General features: G+C 42.8%; 1 protein-coding gene across 1 annotated transcript in view; it reads right to left on the minus strand.

Annotated features, from left to right (window-relative positions):
* The window catches only part of LOC126295073 (AF4/FMR2 family member lilli-like), a 404,574-nt gene that overhangs the window by 350,493 nt on the left and 36,124 nt on the right, over positions 1-17,957 (minus strand). Inside the window, exons 2-3 of the mRNA XM_049987318.1 lie at positions 15,779-15,907; positions 2,156-2,294 (exon numbers count right to left, since the gene is read on the minus strand). Of these exons, the coding sequence (XP_049843275.1) occupies positions 2,156-2,294; positions 15,779-15,907 (268 nt within the window). The remainder of the gene's footprint in view (positions 1-2,155; positions 2,295-15,778; positions 15,908-17,957) is intronic.

Raw genomic sequence — 17,957 nt, forward strand, 5'->3', positions numbered from 1 at the left:
CTGTGATTGTCCGAAACTAGAATATTTACTTTCAACCTATGCTCCTTTTTTCAAAGTGCAGGAGAGGAATAACAGTGTATCTGTTATCCATGTTTTGTGGTTACGTGTGTTAAATATTTTTAATACTTTAGGTACACGCCATCACGTTTATAGAACATTTTAAAGAAAAACGCAGGAGAAAGTGTAGGCCTTCTGATAATATATGTATAGAATTTTGTGTTTTGATTTTGCTACTGTTTATTAACAGGAGTAAGGTTTTGTCATTCATGACTATAATACTATAAAGCACTTGTAAATAGTTGCTGCTTCTTGCTTCGCTTATTACACATTTTCGTCATATTATTGGTATATGTACTGCATAAACGCAAGACAAATACCTCTTCATTCCATCTCCACAAATACTGCATTGCAAATATTGTACTCGCACTGCACTTCTGCTACGTTTTGAAGCGGTAATTCTAGAGCAGCTTGAAATTTACACACACGAAAATTTTATAAAAAGAAAAATGTAGAAATGCTGTTTTTGCAATTATCGATTGTGACGACCGTAAACAGTTGGCCCTTCGAGGCTTTTATAACCGATTTCGGTTGTACTATAATGGTACGAGTGAAAAGCGAGTAACAGACAAAGCAGGATTGGTGATACAAGAGAGATGAGCATGCCTTATACACCATACCCACTTCAATGAACTGTGAAGAATGGCGGTTTTGGGAATTGATGCCTGCATCTATCACAGGATTGCTCGAACCTCGACACAGTCACTTGTTTCATCGCGAACTTTTGAGACAGGGCGAGTTATTAAAGCCGAATCAAGAAATTGCAGAATTGTCTTACTGATGGGTGGGTGTGTTGCGGGTTAAGGGCGCTCAACATCGAGGTCGTCAGCGCCCTGACACACGTTAAAAGGAACGAACGTGGACAGACCTGAGAAAACTCAGAGAAAGCAGGAAAAGAAGGAAAATGCTACATAAGAAAGTAAAACCTAAGCAAAGGGGAAACATAGCAACAAGGATGTCACAGGAAATTGTTATTGGCTGGCCACTTACGTAAAATATGGGCTAGCTTGTCACACAGCGCACCGAAGTGGGGAATTGTTCCGATAACAATCTGATGTAATTACGTTTCCCTGGTGGCATACTTTGTTTGACGTTTAACTTTGTTATGTATAGAAGCTGAAGCAATTAATTAAAGTTTATGCTAGGCTCGGGACTTGAACCTTTTTTTTGTAACCATATATATTTATTTAAATATATTAACAACAATACACTAAAAAGACATTTTATTCTATTAACCTATTTTATTCCTAGTGTAGGTTGATATTACTCTCATTTTATATGTTTTCGTTTTTATATTTTCCTTTTTCGTTTTTCTCTTATTGTTGTACCTTAAACCATTTTACAAGGCCATTTGACGTCTTTATTTTTTTTTTTTGAGGGGGTAGACATTGCAGGACAGGCATAAAAGTTTATATTTGGCATCGACACATTGATTTTGAGTTTATGTTTCTGTATGTGATGCGCTTGTGATACCACAGGCACATTGTGTATTCTGGTTTGATGTCTTCCTCTAGTTACACTGATAAGTGGGACAGTATGAGGGAAACGTCGCCATGATAGGTGGAGCAGAAGTGGAAGAAACTTTGACATATACTACAGAATATACCTAAATTGAAGAAGAGAGAAAAATTTTGTCATACTACATAAGAGAAGCAGAGTGTGAGTAATCAATAGAATTTTATAGGCACAAAGTAAAGGAAATCATTTAAAAAACATCTAATAATAATAATGAGTAGTTGGCACTTTCCACTAAGTAATGCTTCTTTCCTAGTCAGTATAGTACAAATAATGGAAGTTAAAAAAAACTGCTGGTTAGTAGGCACATGTGCTATCCACTACCCTAGTAAGCAGCAGTCCTGGGTTCGAGTCCAGCTGTTGCCACAAATTTTATTTCGTTACTTTCGGCATCTATCTTTACCAATATTATTCCACAACTATCAGTAAGCTGAAGAGAGCAAGACGTTTCAATACATTTACTTAGGTGGATCATCTTCGTATCAGTCAGAACAGAAAGTCTCTGTTATCGGCCAGCGAGACGTCGGCAGCTGACGTCACGTGGAATCTAGCGGCACGTGGGAAGCTCCGAGGTGGTACTCACCGGCGCCGTCCACGTCGTCGTCTTCGTCGTCGCCCACGTCCTTGTAGGCCTCGGGTGGCGAGAGCGTCACGTGCACTGGGTCCCCAAACTCCAGTGGCGGCTCGTAGGCAGGGCATCCGCCGGGACTCGAAGGCACGACCTGCGGGAAGGGAAACTTGCAGTCGCACCGCAGGCGTGACGAAAACCGCCTTAGAAGAGTAGAGCGCTCACCACTCACAGTGCTGCTCTTAACCTTATTCTGTTCTGCCTGGTTTGATGCGGCCCACCACGAATTCCTCTCCTATGCCAACCTCTTCATCTCTCAGCAGCATTTCCAACCTACGTCCTCAACTATCTGTTTGATGTGTTCCACTCTCTCTCTCTGTTTTTGCCCTACTCTACAGCTCCCTCTAGTACCACGGAAGTCATTCCTTGATGTCTTAACACACGTCCCATCATATTGTTGCTTCTCCTTGTCAGTGTTTTCCACATATTCCTCTCCAATTCTGCTCAGAACCTTCTCATTCCACACCTTACCAGTCCACCTAACTTTCCATTCTTTTGTAGCACTTTTCCGCTTTTTCCCGCAGTTCATGGTTCACTACCATAAAATGCTCTTCTCAGAAATTTCTGTCCCAAATTAAGGCCTATATTTGATACTAAAGTGCGCGTCATTTACGACGGCGGCGGCGGCCGAGTTTGGGTTCGTTCAGCGCATCTGACGTCACAAAACGCAGTCAGCCAATGAACAGAGGACGACGTTGCCAGATCTCGGCTGCAGTGCAGAGCACGGACGAGTGTCTTCAGTTTTAGACACGTCCAGTCATAAATAAAGTAATTAAACAAAAGCAATGTCTTGATAGCAGACTTTCATTTATAGAAAGTTTGGAAAAAGCGTTCTTTATACCAATTGCTTCATATTCTATTACTTAATTGAACCGAACAAGCAATAGGCCTCCTAATTCAGGCGATAGCAAAGAAAGGTGTTCGTATCATTCTCACGAACCGCTTTTTCGCAATAAAGACCAGCGGTAATTGTTTATTTCCTATTGTACTTCGACAAAACGTGAGTAATTCATAATCGTATCAACAGTGTGTCGGTATTTTGCGTGATAGTTTAAGGTCCTCCGGGAGATACATTGAATAACGAGCTGCGTTATCGTTAAAAAAACTGGTTAAAGTGTATGGCTGCTAAGCGAAAGGTTCTGAGTTCTAACCTTTTTCGGTGCCTAATATTTTCTTTATTTAAAAACAATAACGAAGTGTCTTACTACATGAATTTTATTAGTTTGAATGTAATTTTTTGAAATTTCTAGTTGCAACTAAAATCGACCATACAGAAAGTATATGCTATGGACTTTTACCTCTGCAAACTCACCAAAATTTCGTGCAATGGTTTACTACATTTAATGCTCCACAATAATTGCGCTGAACATCGAAACAAAATTAAGTCATTTATGGGGGTGAAGGTATCAGTCAAGAACATGTGTAAAAGTCAAATTTTTGGGCCAAATAGTTTTTGTGAAATCGAATGATAAGTGTGTCAAAGCAGTCGGAACACCATGTGTCTGCACAGGCGAGCAGTGCAGTGATGACAAAATGCGGGCAGCACGTCTCTGCAGCAGCGAAAGGGTTAATGCGGCCGTGGTGGCTTTACTTCATAAACTGCGCACTCCCCCTGAACTTAAGTCTGCATAGTATACTATACTATGGCGCTGCTTCTCTCGGCGCGTGCAACTGGCAACGCAGCAATCTCCCGCGTCTGGGCGGGCACGCGGGAACCGCCAAGATAAAAGAATTCAACTACAGTAGACTTCCCTCGGCCAGGAAAACCCGCTTTTTCCGTTGCCAGTCTGCTTTTGATGTCCTTCCTTGCTCCGTCCGTTATTGGTTATTTCGCTGCCCAGGTAGCATAATTCCTCAACTTCATCTACCTCCTGACCATAAATGCTAATAAGATTCTCCCTGTTCTCGTTTATGCTACTTCTCATTTCTTCCGCCTTTCTTCGATTTCATCTCAGTAGATGTTCTCCACTCGCTAGACTGTTCATTCCATTCTGCAGAGCCGGCCGTTGTGGCCGAGCGGTTCTACGCGCTCCAGTCTGGAACCGCGCGACCGCTACGGTCGCAGGTTCGAATCCTGCCTCGGGCACGGATGTGTGTGATGTCCTTAGGTAAGTTAGGTTTAAGCTAGGTTGTAGGGGACTGATGACCTCAGATGTTAAGCCCCATAGTGTTCAGAGCCATTTGAACCATTCAGCAGATCCTTTGATGCTTCATCACTTTCACTGACGATAGCAATGTCATCAACGAATCGTATCATTGGTGTCCTTTCACCCTCAACTTTAATTCCACTCCTGAACCTTTCTTTTATTTCCATCACTGCTTCTTCGATGAACAAATTGAACAGTAGGGGCGGAAGACTACGTCTCTGTCTTACACCCTTTTTAATCTGAGCACTTCGTTGTTAGTTGCCTGCTCTGGTTATTCCCTCTTGGCTCTTGTACATATTGTATATTATACATCTCTCCCTATAGCTTACCCCTATTTTTTCTCAGAATTTCAAACATCTTGTACCATTTTATACTGCCGAACGCTTTTTGCAGGTCGACAGGTTCCATGAACACTGTGGTGTCTTTGCCCATTCCTGAAGGCAAACTAATCGTCATCTAACGCATAAAGTATACATCTTACTAAATTAAAGTGCCCTACTTAAATTCTGTCTGTATGTTCCGATTAGTCTCAGGAAGTGCTATTTTGATGATGCTTTGACTGATAAACTGATCTCAAGGGTGATTTGCCTACATACGAGGGAGAGATCTTGTCTCATGACGTGATAGAAAAAGAAGACGAAGAAGAAGAAGAAGAAGAAGAAGAAACAGGACTCGATAGGGAAGAGAGAATGGATCCAATATTACAATCATAATTTAGAAGAGGTTTGGTAGACGTAAAATCAAATAAGGCGTGATCAATGACATTCCATCAGAGTTTCTAAAATCATTGGAGAAGTGGCAATAGAACACCTATTGCACGATCGTGTGTAGAATGTATGAGACTGATGTTGCAGGTATACCAGACATGCGCAGAAACGTCATCCACACAATTCCTAAGACTGCAAGAGAAGGCAAGTCCGAGAACTATAGCACAAACAGATTAACAGATCACACATACAAATTGCTCACAAGAATAACATGCAGAGAAATGACGATCAGATTGACATTGGGAAAGGCACCAAAGAGGCATCTCTGACGTTGCGGTCGATAATGGAACCAATACTGAAGAAACACACACAGTTTATCGACCGACAAAAAGCTTTCGACAATGTAAAATGGTGCAAGGTGTTCGAAATTCTGCGGAAATCAGGAGTAAGCTATAGGGAAAGACGGGTAACATAGAACAAATACAAGAGAAAACAGGTAACAATAAGGATGGGTTACCAAGAACCAAGTGTTGGGGCTGACAGCTAATGCTCAATCTATACATCTAAGATTGGCAGAAATTAAAGAAAGGTTCAAGAATGACGCTAAAGTTCAAGGTGAAAGGATATCAGTGTTGAGATTCGTTGATGGCATTGCTGCCTTCAGCGAAAGTGAGGAAGAATTAGAGGATCTCCTGAATGGAATGAAAAGTCTGATGAGTAGAGAGTACAGATAAGAGTGTAAACCGAGGGCAGACGAAAGTAATGATTCGAGGCACATACAAGATAACCCAGACAAAATTTCTGGTTGGCGTGATGGATGACAACTGGCTCTTAATGTAGACATATGTAGCTTAAGGCAGATGAGTGGGGAAAAAAAAACCCATAATGTTCGGATACAACATTAGAAGTGTCATGTTTGACAAAGCCACATTTTTTTAAAAATATCTGGGCGAAGCGTTGCGAGTGTTTGGGATCCGTACCAGGTCGGACTGAAGGAAGACGTAGAGGTAATTCAAGGGCGGGCTGCTAGATTTGTTACGGGTAGGTTCGATCGGCACGCTAGTGTTACGGATATACTTTGGGAGGTCAAGCGGGAATCCGAGGAGGGAAGGAGGACATTTCGAAGAACACTGTTGCGAAAGTTTAAAGAACCGGCATTTAAAGCTGACTGCCGAACTACCCTACTGCCACCATAATACATCGCACGTACGGACCATGAAGGCAAAATACGAGAAATTATGGAAAAAACGACATTTTGTCAGTGGAGTGAGTTATTGATTATTTGTAAAAAAAAAATTGTTTATTTATAGACGCAATCACATTCTTATGAATGTGTCATAAGAATATGGTTGCTTCCACAAACAAACAAACAAACAAACAAACAAATTTTTTTCGAGAAATTATGGCTCATGCGGAGGCATTAAGACAGCCTGTTTTCCCTCGCTCCATCTGAAGTGGAACACGATAGGAAACGACTACTTGTGGTAAAGGGTGCCCTCCTTCACGCACCGTACGGTGGCTCAAAGAGTATGTGGATGAACTGCGCTGCCTCGGCAGCAATATAGCAGACAACGAATGAAGCGAGCAGGACATCAAAAGCCGACTAGAGCAGGCAAAGAAGGTTTTATTGGCCAACAAAAGTGTACTGGCGTCAAACACAGACCTATAATCAAGAAGTTTCTAAGGATGTACGTTTGGAGAACACCGTTATACGGTAGTGAGTCACGAATTGTGGGAAAGCTGGAACAGAAGGGAATCGAAGCATTTGCGATGTGGTGAGTAAGAAGATACTGGAAACCAAGTTGACTGATTATATACGGCATGAGGAAGTTCTAGGGACAATCTACGAAAAAACAGAACATGTGGAAAATAAGAGGTTTGTTTATAAATAAATCTTCTGCTACCAGTCACGATTTTTATATTTTTAATTTTTCGCACACCACGTTTCGGGAAATTATTCCCATTTTCAGGTGCGTTTTTTGGGTGTGTATTAAGCCATTCCTATTGACGTTGTCAACGTGTGAGGGTCTCCTTCATTTCGTTGACTTTTACTCCAATATAAAAGCAACACGCGATTTTTTTGTTCGAAATTTAGTAGAATTTGTACTTACATTTTTCTAATGGTGCATTTGTGCAAACTCTCACACACTCTAAACATCACACACGACTTGTACACTTTACACATCAAAAATATCTTATATAAACAAAACAGTTACAAAGATCTTTTTACAGGGATAACATTATAGGTCTTCCACGTTTCACTTCCATACATGGCTACACTCCATACAAATACTTTCAGAAACGACTTACTGACACTTTAATCAATACTTGATGTCAACAAATTTCTCTTCTGCAGAAACGCTTTCCTCGCCATTGCCACATTTTATATCCTCTCTACCTCGATCATCATCAGTTATTTTGCTCCCCAAATAGCAAAACTGATTTACTACTTTAAGCGTCTCATTTCCTAATCTAATTCCCTCACCATCACCCGACTTCATTCGACTACCTTCCACTATTCCCGTTTTGCTTTTGTTGATGTTCATCTTATATGCTCCTTTCAAGATGATGTCCATTTCGTTCCACTACTCATCCAGAACCTTTGCCGTCTGACAGAATCACGTGATGGGGGATCCTCAAAGTTTTTATCTCTTCTCCATAGATTCCTACTCCAAATTCTTTTTCCGTTTCCTTTACTGCTTGCTCAACCTACAGATTGAATAACATCGGGGAGAGGCTACAACCCTGTCTCACTCCCTTCACAGCCACTGCTTCCCTTTCATGTCCCTCGACTCATAACTGCCATCTGCTTTCTGTACAAATTGTAAATAGCTCTTCGCTCCCTGTATTTTACCCCTGGCACCTACAGAACGTGGAAGAGAATATTCCAGTCAACATTGTGAAAAGCTTTCTCTATGTCTACAAATGCTACAAACGTAGGTTTGCCTTTCCTTAATCTATCTTCTGAGGTGAGTCGTAGGTTTAGTATTGCCTCACATGTTCCAACATTTCTACGGAATCCAAACTGATCTTCCCCGAGGTCGGCTTCTACCAGTTTCTCCATTCGTCTGTAAAGAATTCGTGTTAGTATTTTGCAGCTGTGTCTTATTAAACTGATAGTTCGGTAATTTTCACATCTGTCAACACCTGCCTTCTTTGGGATTGGAATTATTATATTGTTCTCGAAGTCTGAGGGTATTTCGCCTGTCTCGTACATCTTGCTCACCAGATGGCAGAGTTTTGTCAGGACTGGCTCTCCCAAGGCCGTGAGTCTCCAGCGAGAGAAAATGTCCAACGCGGCAGGGACATAGCGTCAGAGTATTGTGTGTGTGGCTTCACTGTAAACTGATTATCAGACTGTAAGTTATAACGCTGTTTATTTTTTATGGTGGCTGTAAAAAGAGTATTATTTTTTGTGCGTCGCGCAGTTTGCGGAATGATTATGTGCTTTTGCTAACGCCACCCAATACAGCAATTCTTTTTTTTTTTGCCCTGTTCCTTCTAAATGCGTGTTGCTCGAATTGCAACTAATTGAAAGGCTAATTAATTAAACTGAAACAAGAGTATACTCAGTCTGCCACAAAGGAAGAGACGCACGCCAGTTATTGCTCCGGTGTTGTGTCCGAGGGTTTGCATCGTGAACTGCCACGATTAATGCCGCGCCACGTCCTTGTCCGGTAAGCATAATGGTTGCCAAACATTTGCTCTTTCCGGTATTACACTGCTGTAGTAGCCTTTCAGCAGTCTCCACCCGAAATCAATTAATTACTCACCAGTAAAACGCCCTCTACAGCCCTCCCCCCACTTTCCACATTCCTTTAATAATCGAAATACCACGTGTACAACGGGTTCACTGTTTACGACACCATATTTCCTAAACTGTCTGTCGTACAATGAGAGAATTTTTCGGAGACATTCGACGGATTATGTGGATAGTGTCCGAAAAATGTGCTGCGAATAATATTGAACAGTATAGAAGTAACGAATTGAGACATCATGCCTGGAGCTGCGGTCGTTTTGGTACAATGCATAAGTGACTTGGTAATGTGTGGGATTACCGGCAGTACCGTAGGGATTCAAACGTAAATGAATGTGTGAGAGAATAAAGGTAGGAGCCAAAGACTACTCTTCATTTTTTTTGTTTGTTTCGCGGGCGATTCTGACCGCATATCGTTGCGTGCTAGTCCACTGTGTGTTCTACATCCTTACGAAATACAAATTGCATTTTGTACGTAATAAAAATTAGTTGATCGCCTAAGTTCTGTGCTTTTATGTAACCAAAGCAACTACAGTTTACATACAGAAACATCAAGAAAATCTATATTATTATTATAGTTTTTGTACTCAGCAAAACGTTCATCATCAGGACCAGAAGCAAAAGTTCGCTGTTGTATTTCTAAGTGCGAAAGCTGTTTACGCATAACAAATGGCTCAAATGGCTCTGAGCACTATGGGACTAAACAGCTGTGGTCATCAGTCGCCAAGAACTTAGAACTACTTAAACCTAACTAACCTAAGGACATCACACACATCCATGCCCGAGGCAGGATTCGAACCTGAGACCGTAACAGTCGCATAGTTCCGGACTGCGCGCCTAGAACCGAGAGACCACCGCGGCCGGCTTGCGTATAACAGAAATATGTTTTATGTAACACCGACGTAATACAGAACCAATATTTAATATGTTTATTTTTTGCGTTTTTTTATTTTACCTTTCTTTTGAGGAATATGTATTTTCTAGCGCTGTATGATAAATCCGTATAGTTTTTTTACATTTATACTGTAAGACCATTTACACATTAAGAAACCACAATTTTCGAATGAAACCTGAATTATCCATGGACAATTTCAATTTTGCTATAAATGTCGTTTCTCACGTAATAGATACGAGGGAAACAACGTAGAAAAAGATGTTCCCTAGGTTACCCACCCTTTGTACACACTCATTCAGTTTGTAGACAGTTCACCGCTTCCGCTTCGTATGGGAATCTAGTAGGGCGCAGGTCTCATACGCCAACAAACCGATCGAACTGAGGTAACGCCCGACACGTATGCAACACGTCTAACATACAGGTAACGTGGCTGCGACCTTAAAACTGATGAAAGCTACGAAGAAAAGTGGTGCAGTCTACCCTTAGATGTGACAGTCTACTGTAGCCTAGGGTAGTCTTCCTACACTAGTCATGGCTCATCCTGAACTAATTGAACAGCATAAATGTAGCAAGCGCTAAACTTTTCTTCATTACATTTTTCTTGCGGGGGGAGGAAGTGACATTAAGGATCGGGGTTATCGCTGGAACAACCGGTTTTCGCTTATATCGGTTTTTCTCCACTTCCGTCCAACGTGACTTAAAACTGCAAAAATATCTGGTTTCTCAAATAACCGAATTTCGTTTTTTTAATTTTTTTTATTTCCTGTAATAAACATAGAAATAAAATGAACACTGATAAAATCCTAGTCTCTCAGTTTCAAGATACATAGAATCAAAACACTGAATTCAAAAGGCAAATAAAAGTTAGCCCTTTCCACGTTCGCTGGTTCTCGTGAAGTGATTAGTGATTGAGTACTACGTAAAAAATGACTATTATTTTATTGATTGTAATTTTTTTTTGAAACTATGGTCAAAATGTTGTAATCGGGGATCATACCATTATTTGGGCATAACGAGTTACGTCAGTGCTAAAGAGTGAAAACTGAGGTTGAAGAACTCCGTTTTTAGTGTTAATTTGTGCGTTTTGATGGGCTACAAGCAGATTAAGGCTTATTACGCAGGCACAGGCAGCATACCAGCTAATTTCTATTTTTATTTTATACTAGGACTAGATTGTTGCTCTTTTTGTTGTTGTTGTTGTTCTAGTAGTCTTCAGTCGGAGACTGGTTTGATGCAGCTCTCCCTCTACGATTTTTACCCTCTACGCTGCCCTCCAATACTACCTTGGTGATCCCTCGATGCCTGAAAACATGTCCTACAAACCGGTCCCTTCTTCTACTCAAGTTGTGCCGCAAACTCCTCTTCTCCCCAATTCTATTCAGTACCTCCTCATTAGTTACGTTAATTACCCATCTAATCTTCAGCATTCTCCTGTAGCGCCACATTTCATAAGATTCTATTCTTTTCTTGTCTAAAACATTAATCATCCATCTTTCATTTCCATACATCGCTACAGTCCATACAAATATTTTGAGAAGAGACTTCCTGACTCATAAATCTATACTCGATGTTAACAAATTTCTCTTCTTCAGGAACGCTTTCCTTGCCATTGCCAGTCTACATTTTATATCCTCTCTACTTCGACCATCATCAGTTATTTTGCTCCCCAAATAGCAAAACTCATCAACTACTTCAAATGTCTCATTTCCTACTCTAATTCCGTAAGCATCAACTAATTCGACTACATTCCATTATCCTCGTTTTGCTTTTGTAGATGTTCATCTTATATCCTCCTTTCAAGACACTGCCCATTCCGTTCAACTGCTCTTCCAAGTCCTTTGCAGCCTCTGAGAGAATTACAATGTCGCCGGCCCATGGATTTTAATTCCTGCTCCAAATTTTTCTTTTGTGTCCTTTACTGCTTGCTCAACATACAGACTGAATAACGTCGTGGATAGGCTACAATCCTGTCCCACTGCCTACTCAACCACTGCTTCCCTTTCATGTCCCTCGACTCTTATAACTGCCATCTGGTTTCTGTACAAATTGTAAATAGCTCTTCGCTCTCTGTATTTGACCCCTGCTACCTTCAGAATTTGGACAGTATTCGAGTCAACATTCTGAAAAGTTTTGGTGTAAAGTTTTAAATTTATTACTCTTCCCATAATTTCCTTCCTCTTTCATTATTTTATAGAATGGCAGCCAATAATCTTTAATCTTTTAAACCAAATGAAGCATTGTACTTCGCTGCTAGGTCACTTAGTAAAAGTATCTCCAGATTAAGGCTGGCTCCATCCTGCATTACGACCGATGGTCGCATTTTCCATCTTCTACAATAACGCAAGATTTCAACACAATGTCAATTTCACTAAAAATTAACTTTTAAAAAAAAATATGTATTTGAAAATGAAATTTTAGTACTGCTGCTACACCTAAATAACCTTGCGCCTTTTCTACCTTAAAAAATAAACACCTGCTGCACCAGTGACCGGACAGATACCGTAAAACACTGCTTATTTAGAACTGAAATTTCGGCATCGGTTTTAATCGATAGGTTTTTCCCCCCCATCCCTCTCTCACAGCCAGAAAAAGGATCTAAAAGGCTTCAAATTATGAGTAAAGTTTGTTGCAAGTCCGTGTTCGCCGTTATCCTCAAATACTGCGTGAATAGAGCCTCAGTAATTTGTGATTTCTCGAATCATACAGGTAAACTTAGTTTCTAATTGCAGTACTTGATCTACTGCATGAACCGTTTGACATGGGGTTAAGCCTCTTACCGAACACATTGTGAGAGCAGCTTCAATTTTTTAATTCGTTAAATAATTGTATCAATAGTGAAAACCCGTTAAATCTCCACTGAAGCACCAACGAAAGTGGTATAGGCATACGTATTCAAATAGATTATCAACAGGCAGAATACGGCGATGCGGTCGGCAACGCCTGTATAAGACGACAAGTGTCTGGCGCATTTGTTAGATCGGTTATACAGGCTATAATGACAGGTTATCAAGATTTAATTGAGTCTGAACGTGGTGTTACAGTCGGCGCACGAACGATGGGACACAGCATCTCTGAGGTAGCGATGAAATGGGGATGTTCCCGTAAGACCATTTCACGAGTATACCGTGGATATCAGGAATGCGGTAAAACATCGAATCTCCGACGTCGCTGCTGCCGGAAAAAGGTGCTCCAAGAACGGGAGCAACGACGACTGAAGAGAATCGTTCTACGTCACAGAAGGGCAACCCTTCCGCAAACTGCTGCAGATTTCAGTGCTGGGCCACCAGCAAGTGTCAGCGTGCGAACCATTCGACGAAACATCATCGATGTGGGCTTTCGGAGCAGAAGGCCCACTCGTGAATTTTGTATGACTGCAGGACACAAAGCTTTACGCCTCGCCTGGGCCCGTCAACTCCGACATTGGACTGTTCGTGACTGGAAACATGTTGCCTGGTCGGATGAGTCTCGTTTCAAGTTTTATGGAGAGGATGGACGTGTACGGGCATGGAGACAGCGTCATGAATCCATGGACCCTGCAGGTGATCAGCGGACTGTTCAAGCTGGTGGAGGCTCTGTAGCGGTGTGGGGCGTGGGGAGTCGGAGTGATGTGGGACCCCTGATACGTGTAGATACGGCTCTGACAGGTGACACGTACGTAAGTGAAGCGACTGACAGTTAACAAATTTCCACAAACACAACTTTTATTAATGTACGTTTACAAGGTTGATGACTGAACAGCAAAAGAAAGGTAACAATAACGATGCCAGTAAAAGTCAAATTGCGAGACGATGACGTAATCTTCTGCGGTCAACATGCACGAGGTCGGCATCTGGAATGAACTGGACTTGGGGGCTAGTTCTAGCCCCTAAACAGCTGTCTCCAGCCTGTCAGTTTTTGGCGTAGTGATACTTCCTTCAAGCCATGGCTCGAGCTCCCCTTAAAGGAATGTCTCTTTCCATTGTATATAAATAGTCGGTGTTTACCACAGTGGTTTTAGTACGCCTTGGACATAGACAACTCCGTCCTCTGTGGTGTAATAAGGGTTGCCGGCCCTCAGGGGCTACCTTGGCTCCGGCGTAACAGTAAGCATGTTGATTGATCAACTGCATCCATTCGTGTCCACTGTGCATTCCAATGGACTTTGGAGGTTAAAGCAGGAGAATGCGACACCCCACACGCCCAGAATTGCTGCGGAGTGGCTCCAGGAACACTCTTCCGAGTTTAAACACTTACCCTGGTCAGCGAACTCCCTAGACGTGAACATTATTAAGGATAACTGAAGTGTCTTGCTAAGTACTGTTCAGAAGAGATGTCCACCGCTACGTACTCTACCGGTCTGTGGACAGCCGTCCAGGATTGATGGTGTCAGTTCCCTCGAGCACTGCTTCAGACATCAGTCGAATCCGTGCCGCGTCGTGTTCCGGCACTCCTGCGTGATTCTGAGAGCGTACACGATATTAGGCAGCTGTAATACACTACTGGCCATTAAAATTCCTACACCACGAAGATGACGTGATACGGATGCGAAATTTAACCGACAGGAAGAATGTGCTGTGATACGCAATTGACTAGCTTTTCAGAGCATTCGCACAAGGTTGGCGCCTGTGGCGACACCTACAACGTGTTAACATGAAGAAAGTTTCCAACCGATTTCTCACACACAAACAGCAGTTGACCGGCGTTGCCTGGTGAAACGTTGTTGTGATGCCTCGTGTAAGGAGGAGAATGCGTACCATCACGTTTCCGACTTTCATAAAGGTCCGATTGTAGCCTATCGCGATTGCGGTTTATCGTATCCCGGCATTGCTGCTCGCATCGGTCGAGATCCAATGACTGTTAGCAGAATTTGCAATCGGTGGGTTCAGGAGGGTAATACGGAACGCCGTGCTGGATCCCAACGGCCTCGTATCACTAGCAGTCGAGATGACAGGCCTCTTATCCGCACGGCTGTAACGGATCTTGCAGCCACGTCTCGATCCCCGAGTCAACAGATGGGGACGTTTGCAAGACAGCAACCATCTGCACGAACAGTTCGACGACGTTTGCAGCAGCACGGACTATCAGCTCGGAGACCGTGGCTGCGGTTACCCTTGACGCTGCATCACAGACAGGAGCGCCTGCGATGGTGTACTCGACGACGAACCTGGGTGCACGAATGGCAAAACGTCATTTTTTTCGGATGAATCCAGGTTCTCTTCACAGCATCATGATGGTCGCATCCGTGTTTGGCGACATCGCGGTGATCGCACAGTACAAGCGTGTATTAGTCATCGCCATACTGGCGTATAAGCCGGCGTGATGGTATGGGGTGCCATTGGTTACACGTCTCGGTCACCTCTTGTTCGCATTGACGGCACTTTGAACAGTGGACGTTACATTTCACATGTGTTACGACCTGTAGCTCTACCCTCCATTCGATCCCTGCGAAACTCTACATTTCAGCAGGATAATGCACGACCGCATGTTTCAGGTCGTGTACGGGCCTTTCTGGATACAGAAAACGTTCGACTGCTGCCTGGCCAGCACATTATCCAGATCTCTCAGCAACTGAAAACGTCTGATCAATGGTGGCCGAGCAACTGGCTCGTCACAATACGCCAGTCACTACTCTCGATGAACTGTGGTATCGTGTTGAAGCTGCACGGGCAGCTGTACCTGTACACGCCATCCGAGCTGTGTGTGACTCAATGGCCAGGCGTATCGAGGCCGTTATTACGGCCAGAGGTGGTTGTTCTTGGTAGTGACTTCTCAGGATCTATGCACCCAAATTGCGGGAAAATGTAATCACATGTCAGTTCTAGTACAACATATTTGTCCAATGAATACCCGTTTATCATCTGCATTTCCTGTTGGTGTACCAATTTTAATGGCCAGTAGTGTAGTTTCTTTGGCTCTTCAGTGTGATATAACAGAAATCGGAACTCGCACGGCAAAAAGAGGTGTTGACAGTTCCGGCGCACTGTTCGATAGTGAAGCGGTAGTGAAAGAATGAAAGCGACACGGCGAAGCCTCAGCCGAAGGCGCGAGTGTGGACTGCGCTGTGTGTTCAGCACCGTGCCCCAGCCGTCTCACCTGTTTGCCGGAATCTTGGGCGTCCGTCGCAGGGCGTGCGGCGTCGACGTGTGCGTCGTCGGCGCCCGCCTGCTCCTCCTCGTCCAGCGTCTGCTGCGGCGACCAGTCGGACCGCATCGGCGGAGACTCCTGGAGGCGCGAAAAGAAGAAAAAAAATAATAAACGTCGAGGAAAGTCGTGGGAAAAGGAAGTTACACGTTACCGCAATCGCAGGAAATGGTTTTATATCGTTTCAAAACGTACCTGCGACTGCGTTAGAGAATATATTAAACTGGCGACCCCTCCAGTGCTTCGCAACTCCCAAACAACCACGGTCATTGGCTGTACGCCTTAATCTCCTCCCCTCCCCCCCCCCTCTCTCTCTCTCTCTCTCTCTCTCTCTCTCTCTCTCTCTCTCTCTCTCTCTCTCTCTCTCTCTCTCTCTCTCTCTCTCTCTCTCCATACCCTCCTCCTCCCCCCATCCTTTACACCATTATCTATCAAGCTCAGATTTTTCTTCAGACGTAGACGAAAGGCCTCAACTATTTTCTCAAAGTGAACTCAGTGCTCCAGTAAGAGATATAGGTCTTTCGAAAGATGCAGCCGAACTGTCAGGTTCTACATTAAAAAATAAAAACCTTTTTATCAACTGGCACATTGTCACGTCAGAGACACCGAGACAAAGAATTTACCCAGTTTTTCTCGAAAGAAGGAAATTTAGTTTTTTGCAACGACGTGGAAGGAGTCGTGCACTGCTTTGATATGCAGTATGATGCGCCTGTCCATTGATTCGTCCAAAACTATTCTTATAGTAGTACTATTGCGCAACGGAAATAAATTTGCATCGCTTCCGATCGGACATTCTGCGGTTATGGACGACAACTATAACGATCTGGCCATTATCCTGGAAAGAAATCAAACATCAGGACCATCAATGGATGGTTTGTTGCGACTTCAAAATACTCACGATGCTTTTGGGTCAGCACGCACGCTCTAATAAATACCCATGCTCCCTATGCTTGTAGCATAGTAGAGCCAGACAACAGCACTGCACTAAAAGTGATTGGCCGCCCCGAGAAACTTTAAAACCTGCAGAGAAAAATGTTATCAATACTACTTTGGTACCACCAGGAAAGGTTTTGTTGCCCCCTCTCCATATCAAACTGTGGTTAATGAAACAATTTGTAAAATCGCTGCAAAAGGATGGGGACTATTTCAAATATCTATGTACAAAATTGACAGGTTTCAGATAGATTATATAATGGTAAGACAGATTTAGGAACCAAGTTTTAAATTGTAAGACTTTTCCAGGGGCAGATGTGGACTCTGACCATAATCTATTGGTTATGACCTGTAGATTAAAACTGATAAAACTACAAAAAGGTGGGAATTTAAGAAGATGGGACCTGGATAAATTAAAAGAACCAGAGGTTATACAGAGTTTCACGAAGGGAATAAGGGAGCAATTGACAGGAATGGGAGAAAGAAATACAGTAGAAGAAGAATGGGTAGCTTTGAGGGATGAAGTAGCGAAGGCAGCAGAGACTCAAGTAGGTAGAAATCCTTGGGTAACAGAAGAATTATTGAATTTAATTGATGAAAGGGGGCAGTATAAAAATGCAGTAAATGAAGCAGGCAAAAAGGAATACAGACGTCTCAAAAATGAGATCGACAGGAAGTGCAAAATGGCTAAGCAGGCATCGCTAGAGGACAAATGTAAGGATGTAGAGGCTTATCTCACTAGGGGTAAGATAGATACTGCCTACAGGAAAATTAAACAGAACTTTAGAAACAAGCGAACCACTTGTATGAACATAAAGAGCTCAGATGGAAACCCAGTTCTAAGCAAAGAAGGGAAAGCAGAAGGTGGAAGCAGTATATAGAGGGTCTATACAAGGGCGATGTACTTGAGGACAATATTATGGAAATGGAAGAGGATGTAGATGAAGATGAAATGGGAGATACGATACTGCGTGAAGAGTTTGACAGAGCACTGAAAGACCTGAGTCGAAACAAGGAGTAGACAACATTCCATTGCAACTACTGACGGCCTTGGGAGAGCCAGTCCTGACAAAACTGTACCATCTGGTGAGCAAGATGTATGACACAGGCGAAATACCCTCAGACTTCAAGAAGAATATAATAATTCCAATCCCAAAGAAAGCAGCTGTTGACAGATGTGAAAATTACCGAACTATCA

The sequence above is a fragment of the Schistocerca gregaria genome, chromosome 11 (assembly GCF_023897955.1).
Source record: "Schistocerca gregaria isolate iqSchGreg1 chromosome 11, iqSchGreg1.2, whole genome shotgun sequence".
NCBI classification, from domain to species: domain Eukaryota; kingdom Metazoa; phylum Arthropoda; class Insecta; order Orthoptera; family Acrididae; genus Schistocerca; species Schistocerca gregaria.